This window comes from Fundulus heteroclitus, chromosome 4 (assembly GCF_011125445.2).
Source record: "Fundulus heteroclitus isolate FHET01 chromosome 4, MU-UCD_Fhet_4.1, whole genome shotgun sequence".
Taxonomy (NCBI): Eukaryota; Metazoa; Chordata; class Actinopteri; order Cyprinodontiformes; family Fundulidae; genus Fundulus; species Fundulus heteroclitus.
This window is the reverse complement of record NC_046364.1, coordinates 4407344-4425396: the sequence shown is the minus strand read 5'-3', so window position 1 is coordinate 4425396 and position 18053 is coordinate 4407344. Positions and strand designations below refer to the sequence as shown.

Here is an 18053-nt window from a genome sequence, read left to right as displayed (position 1 = left end):
TTTTTTAATGGAAAAAGGTTGTATAATAATTTATATTTGATGTAATATAACAGTATATGGACACAAAATAATGTGATTCATCTTTCAAAACATGTTAAAAAAATGTTGAAAAACGTGATCTTGGGTTTACAATTGCAATAATTTACCATTATTTTTAGATCACATCAAATGCATATTTAGTTATATTTGTTTTTAACATTTACTTAAACATTATGTTTTAAAACAATGAAATTACCCATAAAGATGGTAAATTAACATTATAATATGAATAATAATGCTTACATTTACAGAAATGTGCTATTAGTTGGCTTTAATGGCATTGTTTTATGTAAAAAAGCTGTATATTACTTTATATTAGATGTAAAGTAACAGTATACAACAATATTTTTTTTAATCTTTCAAAACTTAGGTGTAAATTTAATTTTTTGTTTTCTTTTACATTGATTTCCCGAATATTTAACAGACTTTCAACTAAAACTATAATCACCTAATAACACCAGAATTATTTAAATTTTAAATGGTTTAAACCGGTTTTTGGCTAGTGGGAAAAGGGGCTTAAATGAACTGTTGTGCTTGAATGACACTAAGCTGAACAATAGCCATAATTTCCCATTCTCTGTATTTTTATTTAACTGTAACCATTATTACAGCAATATTCAAAAAATAAAAACAATTAAATTAAAATGACTGGTTCTAAAACAAAAAAAAGGTAAAAAAAAGAAAAGAAAAAAGTTGTTACCAATTTACAGTAACATTTCCATAACCTGGGTCAAGTAATCATACATCCAAAAGGCATCCATAACTTGGCCAAGTAATCCACATCATTGAAAGCAAAGCTACATAACAGCTTATGTGAAACCTCACTGGATATTAATCCATAACAGTCTGTAACTTGGACAAATTATACATAACTTGTGAGCACTTCTTATTCCCTCCACTCGCAGTCTGCAATTCTGGTGATCAGTATGAGAACCTTTGGACTGACTGCAAGTTTTCTTTTGGTGGCGTTCCGCTCCACTTTTGATCCCTTGTCTGGATTTATCTTGAAGAGGCACCTGTCAAATGGGAAAAAAAAAAGTCAGTGTGGACTGTACTCTAATTGTTTTCATGGGTCGGTCTTTCATTTTTCCATTTCATAACTCAATCAGAAAAAAAGAAAACAAGGTTGTTTTTCCTCTTACAATAAAATCAGAACATTCAAATTAAGTTTTTGATATTATTTTGTTATGTGATATTTGGATAAATTCAGGAAATGCTTGGAGACTTGTGGAAGTGCAGGTGCTTTACTTTCAGCCTACATGCACAGCAGAAAAGCCTGACCGGAGATCTGCCTGCTGACTGCAAGACAAGTCTCCTAGACCGGGCAGGAGCCAGCGCCATCTTCAATAATGTCCATTCAGGTCCATCTCAGCAGCTCCATGCTGCTTTTCTCCGCGACCCAACTCCACCTCCCAGTGGGGCCTCCTCAGTGGCAGTGTTGGTTCCCGTCTGGTTTGAGTGACTCCTAGCATGAGTGTTCATACGCAGCAGCCTGTCAGGCTTCCCTGCTGTGAATGTACGCTGAAGGTAATACAGCTAAACCTCCACAAACCTCCTCAGGTTTTTCAGGTTAGTACTGAATGTTTTATCTTTGGCAACCAAAGGTCCTTTTTGGAGTCTCCAAAAGAACACTGAGAAAATCGCACGTGTATGCCCACACAAAAATGACTCCCTAGAAGTCATACTTTATCCTAGACCTGGTAGTGGGTCTCAGCTGTGTTTCCAAGACGATATAAGTGACCAAGGGGGCAGAATGTGGTCATTTCCACAGGTGTACAAAACAGCCCCCAAAGAAAACTAATATTCTACCCTTTGTTCCACACTGGCAGTTTATCACACAATCAATCTATTGGTACCATTCTACAGGGCCTCAGCTTTTCAGAAGAGGTCAGGCACTTGATTTCAAGTCAAAGTATGTGGACACAGGGACATTTTAAATAGGCAATGTGCAATTTTGAAGAAAAACAAAAAGGGGGGCGACTAGCACTGGGAGATAATATATATATTATCTTATTTTGATGTATTAAATTGACTAGTGCTGTCTTACCTCTGTAAGAACTCCAAAGTTGATGCCTGGGCTGCTGGGTAAGATATGTTCATACAGTAGTACGAACCAAACATCAGCATAAGAGCATCACTGAAGATTCTGATGTGGCCATTCACAATGGTCTGGTCCACAGACAGCATGAAATTCTCCGCTGCCAAAGTTGAGTTTCCTGTTGTGTACAAAGACAAGAGAAAAGGGGAATATTTTGTGATAAACAGAGACAAAAGACCGCAACTTCCAACAACTATGATTTCAAGTCTCTCACTTTTTGTTGGCCGGTTTCCCGTTTCCAGCTTTCTGATGATCTCAGATGGAATTTTCTGCCAAGGAATTTGAAATTTAAAATGCCAGCTGTTATCAGACTTTCGACGAGGTGTGATACCCACACTTGAACTACGTGTTGACTGCGGTGAACTTGTAGTTTCTAAGCTGTAACCACCTGATGAGAATACAGAAATAATAGGTGGGTTTTCATGGAGCCCTTTTCCTTATCAGCATCAGGCTCAGAAATGTAATTTCTTCATAAAAGTGATTCTGTGCAACAAATGCATATACTCACCAGAAAGGTGCATCTCGTCAGACTGTGTTACTGGACTTGTACTGGTACTGGCTCTGCTGAACTGTTGGTTGCTTGGAGGAGTGCCCAAGACATCTTGTTGGCCTTAATAAAGGACAGATAGTAGTAATATTTAGCCATACAGACATCACATAGCTCAATCGGGGTATATTAATACCCACCATAATTATATACTAAGTAGCCAATTGACACACGTCAAACTGTTCCCTTCTCAATATCATGCAGTACGGTACACCACCACTAACACCCACTATGAAATCAATGATGAACAAGGTACAGTCTAGTTATCACCTTTTTTGAAAACATCAGCAAAAATGTGGAGAAGATTCTTTGAAGTATAATTAATAGTAGAACTTCTGTATTGGACTGCATTCATTTGAACAGGTGTACCTAAAAAATATACTTTGACTATGCACAATTTTCTAATGTCAAAGTTTATTGTACAAATTGAAATACATACTTGTCTTTTTGAGCAGTGACAGAAGCTTTCTGACTTCAATTGGTCTCAGGACAGAAAGGGGGTCACTCTCCTGCAGGTAGCTCAGGTCTTCCAGGTCCTCAACTCCTAAATCTTGCAGACGCTGCAACAAAGGCTCATGGTCTCTCATTTTAGGAAGACTTGATTTGATGAAAGACAGAAGTGGGCTCTCTGTATCCATGCCTAGGAGGACTAGAAGGGATGAAAAATACAGTTTTTCAAGGATTAGTGTCATATTTTAACTTTTAACTTACTCAGAGTCAACAATGCTATGTTTAAGTGAAATTACCCTTGCCCCACAAAGCTTGTACACAGGCAAAGGATAATAATCTAGTTTCTGCTCAGGCTTCCAACATTTCATGCTCTGCCTTGCTTGTTTCACTTCATACAATGCAAATGCTGGCATATAGGACACGTCATGAGGTGTAACAATAAAGTACACATGGTGGAAAAAAAAATATGAACCATGAAATTTGCCAAAAATCGAAATACAACCAAGCTATTGGTTGTAAAATAGTTGACCTAAACTGTGTTAGCCAATCTACCCCCAATAAAGATGATTGTTAACTTATCATGTACATATTTTTCCATATTGTTTTGAATTTAATGTTGACCAGTGACTAGTGTTGAAAGACAAGTAAGAAAGAAAGTAACTGGTTGAAATAAACCATTACCAAATCTCAGTATAATTTAAAAAAAGCGTAGGTCGAGTATGATTTTTTTTTACCCAGTGTATTATTGATGTTAGCAAAATTTCAAAACCAAATTTTGAAAGTTACATGAAATTAAGCTTCCTATCCTAGCCAAATATCACACATTAATTTCAAGTGATACAGTGAAAGTTGTGGCCAAAAAACTAGTGAAAATGTAGAAGAGGCAAGAGGGTTAATAATCGATTATTGTTAATTGTTGCAGCTCTAAACAAATGTTCGTCTTTCTCTCCGCCTGTGTCAGTTAGATCACAAAAGCAAACGTAATGGCTCACTGTTAAGTGGTAAGCTAACGTCAGTGGCTGGTCGTGACAACGTTGATGAAACAAAATTAAGCATCTTAACATATGTTAAAAAAAATAAACTTCGTGTAAGAGAATGAGAGCGGGAGAGTGTGCGGGACATAGCAAGAAAAGAAAGGCTGCATGTATTAGTTAAGTCGCGCGAACAGGTGTGCGCAATTCTGTTCCCCCGTGAAAATCTGTTCCCCCTGTCTCGGGAGCGCGCTTTGCAGCCGTTTTCACGGCGCTTCTAATTGATTTATCGGTAAAACAACTCCTATAATCATTTCAAGGTTGTAACGTTCAGTTTAATCGTCAGCCGACAATATATAATTACACAACGTGAAGACGCCAACGGTCATGCTTTTGTCGTCATAGTTAAGCTAACATGTCCACATGCTAGCGGATTTTGTGCCGATTGAGTAATTAAGAAGCATGATGGTAAATAAATCTAATGCTACTCAGCTTCAGTTTGATACTTGCCTTCTACCTCCGTCCTTCCTCCAGCCTTGACATCGGGCATTAGCTGCTGTTCACTCGAAGACGACCAACGGGAACCGCCGCGCAACGTTGTTGGGTTGACACCTGTTTAGGGTTAGCAAAGATTCTGGGACGTCTTCTTCTTCTTCTTCTTCTTCTTCTTCTCAAACAGATCCTGTTGACCAACCCAAACGGGACCCACGCTTTTCACAAATGAGTTGTCGCGTTGTTGTCATCACGTTGTTCCATTCAGGTGCTGTGAGACGTTGTTGTTTTTTGGTGTACGTGTGTGTGCAGGGAAACGTTGTAGCATGTCTCCTGATTAAACGTGTTTTGTTCAGACTTGCTGTAACATAATTCAAGACCTTGCGATTTACATTGTTTGGATTTATATATAAATAAACATTAGCCTACAGTGTGGCCCTGCAATGTTTCATACTTTCTATTACTTTTTATTCCTGTAAATTACATCAGATGAAAAGCATGTAGGCCTAGTTTATGTGGTTTTATCCTGGTATTGGCCTCCTTAACTTTCCTGTTTAGAAGACCTTTGAAACTAAATGTTAAAATAATATTAATACATGTTACCATCTAGGAAATTGCACTAATTGTAGTTATTTTTAATGAAAACATTAGTCAATTAACAAAGAAATTATAGTAAAATTACTAATTAAATAGTTATTTTACTTTTAATTACTCAGTAACTTTAAATGATTTTTAACTTTTTTTACAGTTTTAAAGTTGAATTTTACAGTTTATTCCCTTAAATAACAGCGAAATATTTGTGAAATTACGATATATTTGTGAACGTATTTTAACAATAAATATATGGATTTCTAATAGGGTTTTATTGTAAAAGAACAGGAATATTGTGTGTTTTCACAGTTACAGTGATTTCATGTTAGTTTACATTTGACATGTAAAATCACAGGTTTTTTTTATAAATTAAATGGTATTTTAAAAATACAGACAAAATCTGTAAAATAAACAGTAAAATTCTGTTATATTACACTTTTTTTTACAGTGTAGTCAAAAGTAGCCCGTCAACGGCGGCAAATCTCCGTCTATAGCAGCTCCTGCCGCCACCTACTTTTCCCCGATTATACATCCCAAGAATCACCTTAGCATCTGTTTCCACTGAGAGCAACATTAACGAGTGATTGGGTTCCTTGTTCCAACCGAGATGCTACTTTTCTTTTCCGATCAAAACACAGACCGGTGTTATGCCGAAAAGTGCAATAAAACCGTGAGAGCCGACGTGAGTTTTGAAACTGCAAAGCTTTTTAAGCGGAAGATCAAACGTGCACAGCACCGCGTTCATAGCACTGAGCTATATAATACACTGGAGTGCTAATCACCGTCTGTTTGAACGAGTCGCTTTGAAGCCACCAGCCGCCATATTGGTACTCCCTATTTTCCCCCAGTAACTAGGGAATATGTGCGCTACAGCATCAAATAACGAGGATTTTCTCATGATCAGTGGGGGCTTAAGACTTTTAAAATGTCAAATGCCATATACTTTTATGTTATGTTCTAAAAATATCAAGAACTGAGAAAGTCATGTGCTGAAATATTTTGCATTTTATTTATTTAAATATATATGTTTAACATTTATAAATATATAAATAACAATATACAAAAACATATATTTACATATGTGTATACATATATATATACATATATAGATATACACATACTTATATATACATATATATATTTAATATGAATAACATGTAAAATATTTCAGCACCTAATTTCCTAGTAGTTGATAGTGTTAGTACATCCACTGACTGTAGAATTACCTGCGAAACGTTTTCACACAGCCAGAAAACTGCTTGTTATTGCAACCAAATCCTATGGGATTCTATGAGAGTAGGGAGCAGCAAGATGGCGGCCAGTGACTTCAGTTTTTCGGCAAAATCAGCACTCCAGTATATTATATAGCTCAGTGGTTCATAGACCAGTGTGATGCATTCACGAGCGTCAGAAAGCTATGGTGCATTCAGGAGCATGGGACATTTCAAACTTACAAGGAAAGAGGCATAAAACGGAACAGAACTTAACTCATACAGTAATGTATTTATCCAGAAACAGTGCGGGCTTTCTTACAATACTGAATGCTCTTTAATTGTATTTCTGATATTTTTTGATTATGCACATCTGTTAGCTTTTTATTCTGAAAAATCAATAATATTACATATAATATAATATTACAGCAGCAAATTATCGAAGTTTTTCAGGGGATGCATTTTGTGTTTGTCTCTAGAATCCTCGTAGATGATATGATATTGTGTGTGTGATGAGTGCAAGTGAAATTAAACTGAGATAAGAGATTTCGAAAGAGCGATTTGACTGAAATAAATTCAACATGTAAATTCAATTTCAAATTCCAACCCTGTATTTTTATCATAAAAATTCGACTTGGTTCTTGAAGAAATGTTACGATCGTTTTTAGAACAGAACTGTGAATAATAATATTAAGATGAATAGACCTCACCTAATCTGATCTGTTTTATGTGGTGCTAGTAATTCAAATTAAACTAATTTTATGCAAATGGAGATTACCTTACCTTGTTAAAACATGATGATAACATCATGTGAAAAAATAATGTTTTAAGAATAATGATAAAAAAGAAATGTTTTTGAAGAATTGATCATTCACATTTTTTGCCTTTTATTGAATTTGAAACATGCACTGTGACTCTATTGTTTAAATAATCACCTGTCTTGAAAGCTTCCAAAATACATCAGGGAGACTATTTTTCAAAATTCTCCCCTCCAGGGTTTGGGCACCGGCATAAGTGCACCCTCCTACTTGATAGTGTGCGGCCTGCTACTTTAAAAAAGTTTGACTGCCCTGTTTAGTTAGTTTATTTTTGGAATCTAAACAATGCCTACGACTTGTTGTGCTCCCGGTTGCACACAGAGGCATTCCAAATCGTCGGATGTACGTTTCTGTCATTTAAGAGAAAGAAAGAAATGGATATTTTCAATGAAAAGAGCGCACTGTGGGAGCCATCATACCACGACAGAATTTGCAGTCTACACTTCATCTCCGGTAAATACAACTTAATTCTGCACTAGTCATTGTTCTACTACTTAAATAGCGGCGGAGGGGAGGTGGCGATCGCTAGACGGGGCCGGAGAAGCGGAGTTGATGCGCTGCAGCAGCAGCACGCCGCATCATTTTAGTTTTCTTCGTGCAATCAGTGTACAATAATGTTCACCAGACAGCGGCTGCATTACGCCCCCCGTGACCCTAACGTCAGCCGTCAGCCACAGCCCTCAACACAATGACGTCACATGTTTTCCAACCAAGCCATCAGCCCCCCTCGCTTGAAACAGCTTCCAGTGCGCCTGCTCAACAGTGAGAAAAAGCAACTCTATCCGGATTGCGGAGCTGCTTGTACTATCTCTAAAGTTTAGCTCCTCCTGCCAAAGGAAAACTGCTTGTATCTAGTCTCAGCCATGCTCCAAATCTTGTTGCCACTGTATAGGTGTCAGTCAGTACATTTTGGGACTCTGCATTTTCGCACAGCTCTTTATTCACCACAACAGACAAGAGCAATTGGCATATTTTTGAAGACAAGGTCTGAATCAAGGGGCCTGACTCCAAGATAGCGGCGCCCTGAACGGCTGCGACTGCTACAGCTCCCGACAACCTGCGAGCATTTCTACCAACATATGCCGCCTAGCACGCTACAAACTATACATCGATCCAGAAGGTTAGTATATGACCGCCAGCGCCTGCTGCAGTTACGGTCATCAAGTGTTTTTGGACTTGTAAATAAAACTACTCTAGATTGTTCACGTGGCTTCAGAGGCCCACAATGCGGCGGACTCGCTGAGCAGCACACGCTGGAGGAGGAGCAAGCGTAGGCGTTGTGACCAGCGGTGGAAACGTGGCCGTCAAGGCGGTTTAACAGGGAAGCTAAAAGATCACTTGATAATTGAAAAGCTCTGCTCCTCTCTGCACAGGAGACGTTGTGCTCAGACATTGAAAGTATGTTACTTACAAGATTTCTGGCATATAGTGGTAAAGGTGTTTATATGCTGTGTTTTTTAGTCAAACTGACCACTCAAAGTGCACATTCATCCAGTAACACTTTGCAATTATGCACACATTTATACACTGTATTAAGGATAGGTAACTTGGGGTTGAGTGCCTGGTCGGAGCAATAGTAATATGTGGTAAGGAAGGAAGAGGAAATTGAAACCGCAACTTCCCAATCACAAGATGACTTCCTGTTGAGCCACCGTTGCCCCAGAAGTGTCATTCATTCTGTTCTGTTTGCCTGTTTTCCCCATGATCTGTTGTCAATTGCGGTGCACCTGGCTGTGTCTCGGTCTCTGCTCTGCTGATTGGTGTGAGCAGCTGCACCTGTGGCAGCTCATTTACTTTATCTCTTCCACCTTTGTTGCTCTCTTTATATACTGAGCTCCCATAGTCATCTAGTGTCAGATTCCTGAAAAGCCATTAGTTTGAATAGACTTCCAGTGTTTTTGGCCTGCCTTGCCTGTTTTTGACTCGGTATTGTATTGTGGATTTGCCTCCTCTGCTTAGCCCTTGTCAAATTCTCATTTGGTTTCTTTATTCTGGACATTGAGCTATCTATTTTTTGGACCATGCCTTTTTTGTAAGGTGACTGCAAACAGGTCAAGTATTTAACACCAGATTTTGCTAATAAAAACCGGGAACGTCTCTGAGTTTGTTAAGCGGAGGCGATGACAACTACACAGTGTCTCTGCCTGGGGGTTGGTTATTTTTGCCTTAGCCGATGGAGTGGGAAAGGTGTGTTTAGCCCAGGTCTTGGATTAGGATTAGCTCTACTATGTCTGGGACAGCAGCAGTAATGGTTAAATATTGTTGCACTAAACTTTTTTACGCCACCATGATACACTGAAATCGGGGCCATTTCTGGGTACAGCTTTTGCTGGGGACAGGTCATCCAAAACGGGGTCGCTCCCCAGAAATGGGGGACATCTGGTCACCCTACCGGAGGGGCGGCGTGATATTACACACTTAGGAAGAATATCTGACGCGTCTTATAATTCAGTGTCTCTTATATGGTAAATGGAGTGAACTTGTATAGCGTTTTTTTCAGTCATGCTGACCACCCAAAGCGCTGTACACTAAAGCCACATTCACCCAATCGTACTCACTAACACGCTCACATTTATACACCGATACACAGCTCGGTAGGCAACTTGGGGTTAAGTGCTGTCAAAATACCTCTAAAATCGGTGATGTGGTGAGCTCGACCATATCCCCTGTTGCTTACAAATTAGGAATTAATTTGGACAATAAATTTGTAAAGTTAAAGAAGGACAACATAGAGAGCTCTGTAATTGTATGTTTAAACTGGTTGCTTTCTCTGTATTGAATTATATGATTGACCAATTGTTTTTCTTTTTCTAAAAGGATCAAGTACTTATGTATTAAATAAATGAAGTAATGAGTGTTTTAGTGCAGACAGGCTGAGTGGAAAATGGAATTGGCGTATTCAGCGAGGAGGATGTGGTACCGTGGAGGAGTAAGTGAGCGCTGAATGGAAAAATGTAACAACGGTTAGAGAGAAGGAGCAGATGTTGTTTGCAGTAAGTCTGCCCGAGAAGAAAGGAGGATGTGGTCCATCTATAGCAGAAGAAGAGGAACTAGACATTTGGTTCCATCAAGTTTGTGAGTGGGGTAAAGGGTCGAAGGGCCCCTTGCAATGTTAGAAAGGAGGAACTAGACCATCAGCTCCACCGACAAAGAGGAACCAGGCCTTCAACTCCCCTTACTCGCTGCCTGCGGTAAAGGATAAAGGGAAATGAGAGATGTGATGCTGCTGTTCGATGCAGGGGAGGGTGTGAAGCGCTGCAACCTCCCAACAGTTCTTTCACCACATAAAGGAAAGATTATCTGTGTGCTCGTGGCTCAGATCTCGTCTCAAGAAGACACGCTGCATGGAGCAGAAGAACAAAAGATCCAAGACAGGAAAAGAAGAGCAACGGGCCGAGGGGAAGAACACCAGTCTCTGAGAACCACCGGGACTGAGCCGTTATCCACTTGACTGTGTTCCTCCACAATTGTGGGCCAACGATTCTACAAATCCTGTTAAGAAGAACTGCTGTGGTTTGACCTGGTCGATGAGAAGAGCCTAGATGTGCCGAAGATGTGAGTTCTCAAGCTGAACCAACTTGTCGAGCAGAAGAGACGCGCCTCAGGCACAGACATCAAAGCAGGGGCTCAGAGTGTGAGTCTTTGTGAGAGGGACATTAACAGGACATCGGGGTAGCCATCGAGAGAAGGGAAGTTGTTCGGCTGGACAACTCCTTTACCCAGAGTTCAAAGACATTTTGGGTTTCCACCTTAAGTTTGGGTTAGTTTGCTCCTCCAAATTTAAAATTCTTTCCTGAACACATTAGTACGCAGCCTTAGATAAGAAATAGGGAGTTGATTAGAAGTTTAATTTTGTAATTTGTTATATTGCTTAATGCTGTTGCTAGTCCCCTGCTAAAGCGTATTAATGAAAAATTTTGTTAGAAGTTGTGGACATTCACTTTTTGAGTCAACGTTTTTCTGAGTTCTTCTATGATTGTAAAACAGACATGGTGTATGGTTCTAGAAATATTTAGGAGGTCTTGAAAGGTTGCCTGTAGCCCAAACTTTAAAACAACCCCTTAGGGACTTTTGAGTTTCTAAAAAAAATACTGATTGTGTAACAAGTGCCGTTGTATAAAAGTAGGAGCCACTGTAAACTAGGGCAGTGGTTGGGGAACAGGTGGCCTCAGGCTACTAGGTTGCCTGTCCTGTCCACTGAAGAAGGGTGTGGCCCTAGGACGGAGGTGGTTAGTAGATCAGTCGTGTCCTACTTATCTAGCTGAAAAGGTCTCACAGGAATTCTAAACAGGGTAAATTCACTATTTGCCTTATAGTCCTAAAAGTACGGTAACCTGGTATCTATCTATCTATCTATCTATCTATCTATCTATCTATCTATCTATCTATCTATCTATCTATCTATCTGAATGTGGAAAACTTCATAATACACATTGAAGCCTTGGGTGAAGTTGTCAAAAGACAATCAGAAGTATTGAAGGAGGATTACCTTTGTCTGCTAAATATAAATATAAATATAAGATAAAGATACATCTTATTTATAAAGTACTTTCCAACAATGCCTAGCATTGACCAAAGTGCTTTACAAATTAAAACAAATAAATACAGAGCACAAAAAGAACAGTTAAAATGCAATCACACAAAAGTTCAAATTATGAGTACTAAAGCCCTTTTAAATAAACAGGTCTGAACTTTTGCTTTAAACAAGACCAGGTCAGAGATCGCACGCAGCAGAAATTTTACCAGAGGATAAATAAATAAGAAGAAAATGTTGGATAATCATTAATAAAAAGAGGAAAATAGACAAAGAATATATATATACACATATATACATATATATATATATATATATATATATATATATATATATATATATATATATATATATATATATATATATTCCAGGCTTGTGTGAAACAGCACCAAGACACGCAGAGAGAAAGGTGCATTGATCTGCAGCAATACCCTTCAAAGCCCACCTATTTACACTGTGATTGAGGGACCATCAACATGAAACACCTTTCTTAATCAAGTTTAATTGGTTAATTTCTCTCCTTTGATCACTGGAAGCGCAGTTGTGTTGTTGTTTTTTTCAACCAATCACAGCCCTTGAAAGACAGCATCACACCTAGCCAAGGAGTCAACAACACCTCATCACTAAGATCAAAGTCATTTGCTTACTCAGAGTTGTTCTCAGCAGCGATCTGAAACTCTCTTAAGCTAAGACTCTCTCTGAGAGGACTCTGAGAATCTTTGTGAATACAGGAATGGGATATTAAACAATTATTTAAATGTGAAATGTCTAATAGATATTATTTAACTCACCAGATGCATCGTCAACATCAACTGGTGCGCACTGCAAAACATACAAAACATTCCTGCTAAAATAGCTTTTTCAATGCAAATAAATGTGTTTCTACAAAAAGGAAAATCAAGCAGTGTTTTTTAAAGACTAAACATTTCAGTTTTTCCTTTGGCTAAATCTAAAATTAATTTATCTCCAAGTGATTTATTTCCAAGGTTAGAAGCATGTTTATTTTTGATATAGTCTATCAAACATTTCGAGTAATTACAACACTTTTCACTGGGTATAAAGTTGGTCTTAAACTCTTACCAGTAAGACACTTGGCACTGAGAGGAAGAGTAAGAAGAAAAAAGCTGGAACCATGATGAAGGTGACCTAAAATTCAAATCACATATAGTGCTTAATTTATAAAATGCATGTTTAGGATATTTATAGTGACAAAAATGCTTCAGAAAATATGTAAAAGAGTAAATTAACATTTAAGAACTTGCCTGATTAAAAGAAGAGACCTGATGACCCGGGAGTTCAATGCAGGATGTAAGTTAAAGTTAATCTCCTCTCTGTTTTTATGCACCTCACACAGGGTGTGGCTCAGCTTGACTGTTTGGGTTTTCATTGGCCTAAGAAAAAAATGGGGGGGGGGGATCTAAAGTGCAATCTGATCTAAGCAACATCTGCCTTTTTACATTTTAAATATAAGCCAAGTTTAAACTGTAAAAGGCAAAAACTCTTTCTGCCACACTGCGTCCACCAGCGAGTAACATGACTGACCAGCATAAATGGTAAAACAGCCTCTTGTAATCACAATAAGATTCAACACAAAATTTAATAAAATCAAAATGTACATACATGTATGTAAATATACCTACTATGTCAATACTATATGTTATGATGAATTATACTATCCGGCCGCCTGTAGTAAATGTATCCATTAGCGTTAAAAAGCGTAACTTAATCAATGTTAATGTGGTTAATCATCACAGTCTGTTCACTCGATAAAATAACTATATGGACATGTGGCATATATGTCCTTCTCAGTCACAGGGATTACAATCATTCAGGCTAAGAAGGATTATTATGATAAAATCTTAGATCTTAGATGTTGAAATAATATTAAAGGAACTTGGGATATTCTGAATAAGATAATGGGTAATAAATCAGCGTCTACAACTGTGCCTGATCATTCTATTAACAATAATAGGACGCTGCATAATATGAATGCTAGTAGCTAATGAATTTAATAATTTTTTTTTGTAAATGTGGGGCCAAATCAGACAGATAGCGATAAGTTACATGACACTTAATTGCAGGAAGGGTGGAGACGAGATAGTACAGTTAAGGGTTTTGGGGGATGTTGCTGAAATTGAAATTAGGCCTATTGTTTTTACATTTTTGAATAAGGCTTCAATTGACTGTGATGGGATAGACATGGTCATATTAAAAAAAAACAATGGGCTCTTTGCACGTCAGCTTCCCTGTTTGGGGAAAAGCGGCTTGGCTTTATTAAAAATTTTATTTTACAGTAGGTGTTTGCCTAGTGTTAACGATGTACATCGTATTTGTAAGGCGGGATCCAAAGCCCTATCAAGCAACCTGGAAAAAGGTTTTAAGATGTATGGATAGATGGATAGATACGAAGGTGAGTCTTACTTTAAAGTTCTTTAACCTTTGTGGCTAGCATTAACTTTAGCTTATGCTAGAAGGCAATATTCTCGGGAATTTTGCTTATACAAACAATTGTGCTATTTAAGTATCTAAACATTATTATTCTTTCTAACGGACAATGTTCTTACGTTATTTTTTATTTTATTTTTAAGTGTATTGCTTTAATGTGTGTTTGCCGTCGTTAGTGTCAAACATAGACCAAGTAACGGGGGAAACAACGGTTCTTTTTGTTTCCGAAAGCATGAGGAACCACGAAAAGCCACAAAACCTAAAAGCAAGGCAGCACTGTTAATTTGTGAGAGTTCGAGTTCAGCTGAATGTTCAGGTTCAAAATTTTTGATAAACATATGGTCGTGTTCCTTAAGGCCTCCGTGTTATTTCGTTTTATTACTTTTGCATGCTTCTTTTGAGGAGCTCTATGTCACAGCTGTACTGAAACAGAACAGCAATGACACAAACCCCAAACTGCTGTAGGTTTCAAAGCTGTGCACATGCATGACATGTTTCATTAAAAATAGTTCAGTCTGTGATGCAGTAAAGCTTAGCAAGTAATTAATGGCTATGTTCATTGTATTTTTATAGTCATTACGTATAATGACTTTAACATAACACTATTTTGTAGTTTTATTTAAAAAATATACTATTTTATAGGGAAGTACTATATAAAAATATATGACTAAATTTTAAGTACAATGAAATTTAAGTTGCACTTGATCTATGAACACATGATAAAGGCTGTACAGGGCCGACTGTCTAAAGGAGGATTAAGGTAAATAATGTGCATAATACTTAATTTTCATGTCTTGCTGCCTTATATATTTTAGGGGCGACGTGGCACAGAGGTTAGGGAGTTCGTCTTGCGCTTTGGAGGTCGTCAATACTAGTTAAAAAAGCGCTATACAAGTACAAGCCATTTGCCCTGAGTTAAATACATGTTTTTTTTCTTTTCTTTTTTTCTTACTTAAAGGAGTACCCTCTTCATGGGAATGACTGGGCCTCTTTCTGACCTGTCTGTTCTTCGAGTGGCAGAGGCATACAGCGATTTGGATCCACTGGAGAAGCCGCTGCTGACAACCATGGGGATGAGTGTGGAGAAGCAGCTTGTGGATGCTGAATTTACATCACCATGCTCTACCTTCTCATTCTCTTCCACTTTGTAGTCATCTGTCACCAACAAAGTGTGCCTGGGTTTGCACTGAAGAGGAACAGTTTCATTTGCAGAGTTTACAGTTATCCTTTGATATGGCTCACAGAATTGAGACATCAACGAGACCAGAGCTAAATTCACGAGTGGCACATGCTGCGACAATCAAGAATAACCTCCTCAAGATTTAGGGAAGTGTGTCATGTGAGGGGTCACAGCACTGCTGAATCTCTTGCAGAGCGAATAATCAGGGGTACCAAAGAATCTGCAGAAATGCGGAGAGGTTCTGACATAGAGTTTCAGATAGCAAAAGAATACGCCCACCATTATATAGTGAATTATTCAATTTGTGGGCTAGTAATTCACTCCGATGCCCCATGGTTAGGTGCCTCCCCTGATGGCCTCATTTATGACCCCAAGGAAACACCATCATTTGGCTTGGTTGAAATAGAATGTCCAAATGTAAAAAGTTACGTTGACTGCAAGTATTTGCAGATGTCAGATGGAGTTTTCAAATTAAAGAAAACTCATGCTTGCTATCGGCAGGTACCAGGCCAGCTTCTTGTTGCTGGTCTTATGTGGTGTGACTTCTTTGTTTGGGCACAGGAGGATTTCTTTGTGCAGCATCTGGATCCAAACATGGAGGTTCAAAAAATAATTAGACAGAAATGTGACCACTGCTATTTCAACATTTATATGCAAAAGTACCTCTCAATGAGACGTGCAGCACATACCGTGTAACATTCTCATTCTGTGACAGTAGTATCCAAATGTTTGGCTACGCAGGCAAACTTTACACCTGCATTAATTTATTTTTGTGGGCCACTCAAAATAATTCTGGGGCTGCACTTTAAGCATCAATGTTCATTGAGAGACTTTAATAGCCCATCTCTACCTCTTTTTTTTTTTTTTTTTTTTGGCTGATGTCACTGCATTCAAAGTCCTTGCAAGTTCTTGTAATTTTCATTTAGACTTACCTGTAAAAAAAAAAAAAGTTCACTTAATGCAAAAAAATAAATCTTAAGTTGCACTATTGTCAGTACTGTCAATATAAATTTTGCTTTATCTTTGTTACCAAGTTTATATAAAAACAATTGGCCTAACAAATGCTTTATTTACAATCACATTTATTTATGAAATTTGATAATGTGCACATAACAACAGAAATGCAAATACATTTGACTGCTTCTGTGAGAAGCAGTCAAATTCCTTTTACAATAATTAGACACATCTGAGAAAATCAAACTTTTTTAGGTAACACTTTATTTGACGGGGTGTGCATAAGATTGACATGATACTGTCAAACAGGACATAACACCTCTCATGAACATTAAAAAGAGTCTTTACTAATTCTATGAAAGTTGTCATGATTGCTACACTTTTAAAATTACTCTAAAAGTTGAATTGAAAGTCCATTAAAAGTACCAATTTTTTATCATTTTGTAAATAATGACACTTTAATGCAAAGTTTGCACTTTTAATGGGCTTTCAATGCAACTTTCAGAGAAACTTTGCATTAAAAGTGTTATGTCATCAGTCATTCTTTCCAGTCTATGTCAGACTCTGTGCCTTCAGAGTCTGTTGTCTATCTTTAATGTCCATGGTAACTGACTTTGCAGTCCAGTCTCTGTAATCTCACAATCTCTAACACTTGAAAAGCTTTTTGTTCATAAATTAGTTTTTTTTTTTTTTTTAGAAAAGTATCACCTGCTAAGTGAAAGCTAGTATGGCTTTAGGCAACAACAGTCCACAGCAACTTCCTTAATAAATATTATCGAAGAAATAATAACAGCAACAGATGAAAATAAATTTACAATAGGGTGTTTATTGATTTGAGAAAGGCATTTGATACTTTTCATCATGATATTTTGATTTCTAAATTAAGTTTATATGGTATGAAAGGAATAGTATTAAATTGGTTGAGAATTTATCTTCACAATAGGAAATAATGTATAGTTAACAGATGTCAAATCTTAACTGATGAAAATTAAATGTGGGATCCCACAGGGTTCGGTTTTGAGGCCTAAACATTTTGTTTTGTGCATTGATGATATATGTGATGTTTCCAAATTATTAGTTTGTTTTACTTGCAGATGACACTAATTTATTCAGTTCCAGAAATAATGTATGGGAACATGTACAATGCATTAAATAAGACATGACAAATGGTTTGATGTAAATAGGTCATCATTTAATATAAAAAAGACAAATTTATGATTTTTGGAAATCGGTAAATAGTAGGTGTTACATTAGCTGTAGATGGAGTTGACATTGAGAGAGTCTTTGAGTTTCGTTTTCTTGGTGTAATTATTAATAAGTTGTCATGGAAACCTCATATAGCATATATTAAAGGAAAAATCTGCCAAAATATTTTGTTATAAAGTGAAGAATGCGTCAAATTATGAAACAATGAAAATATTGTACAGTTCCCTCATTTTGCCATTGTTAACTACTGTGTAAAAGTCTGGGGAAACATATCAGTCAAATATAAAACCTTTATTTATATTACAGAAGAAGGCTGTAACAGTTATACACAAAGTTGGTTATCAAGAACACACCAGCAAACTATTTGCTCTATCCAGAACATTAAAGTTTGAAGATTTGGTTAAGTTCCGGCCATTATTAATTATGTTTAAAGCAAGATGTAGTAATTTACCAGAAAAATACAACACCCATTTTGAAATTGAGTTTAATAGGAGAAAATATAATTTCAAACATTGAT

The 18053-nt window shown here is 37.4% G+C and overlaps 1 protein-coding gene across 4 annotated transcripts in view; it reads right to left on the bottom strand.

Moving 5' to 3' along the window:
• LOC105938865 (high choriolytic enzyme 2) overlaps nucleotides 1-13066 on the bottom strand; it is a 43011-nt gene extending 29945 nt beyond the window's left edge. For 2 of the 4 annotated variants that reach the window (XM_036135914.1, XM_036135913.1), the window contains exons 1-3: nucleotides 13014-13065; nucleotides 12832-12897; nucleotides 12543-12573 (exon numbers count right to left, since the gene is read on the bottom strand). In XM_036135914.1, the coding sequence (XP_035991807.1) occupies nucleotides 12543-12573; nucleotides 12832-12885 (85 nt within the window). In that variant the 5' untranslated portion in view covers nucleotides 12886-12897; nucleotides 13014-13065. Of the gene's footprint in view, nucleotides 1-12542; nucleotides 12574-12831; nucleotides 12898-13013 lie in introns of all 4 variants that reach the window. The other 2 variants (XM_036135911.1, XM_036135912.1) reach the window with 2 other exon arrangements.
• Between the last annotated feature and the right edge of the window lie 4987 nt (nucleotides 13067-18053).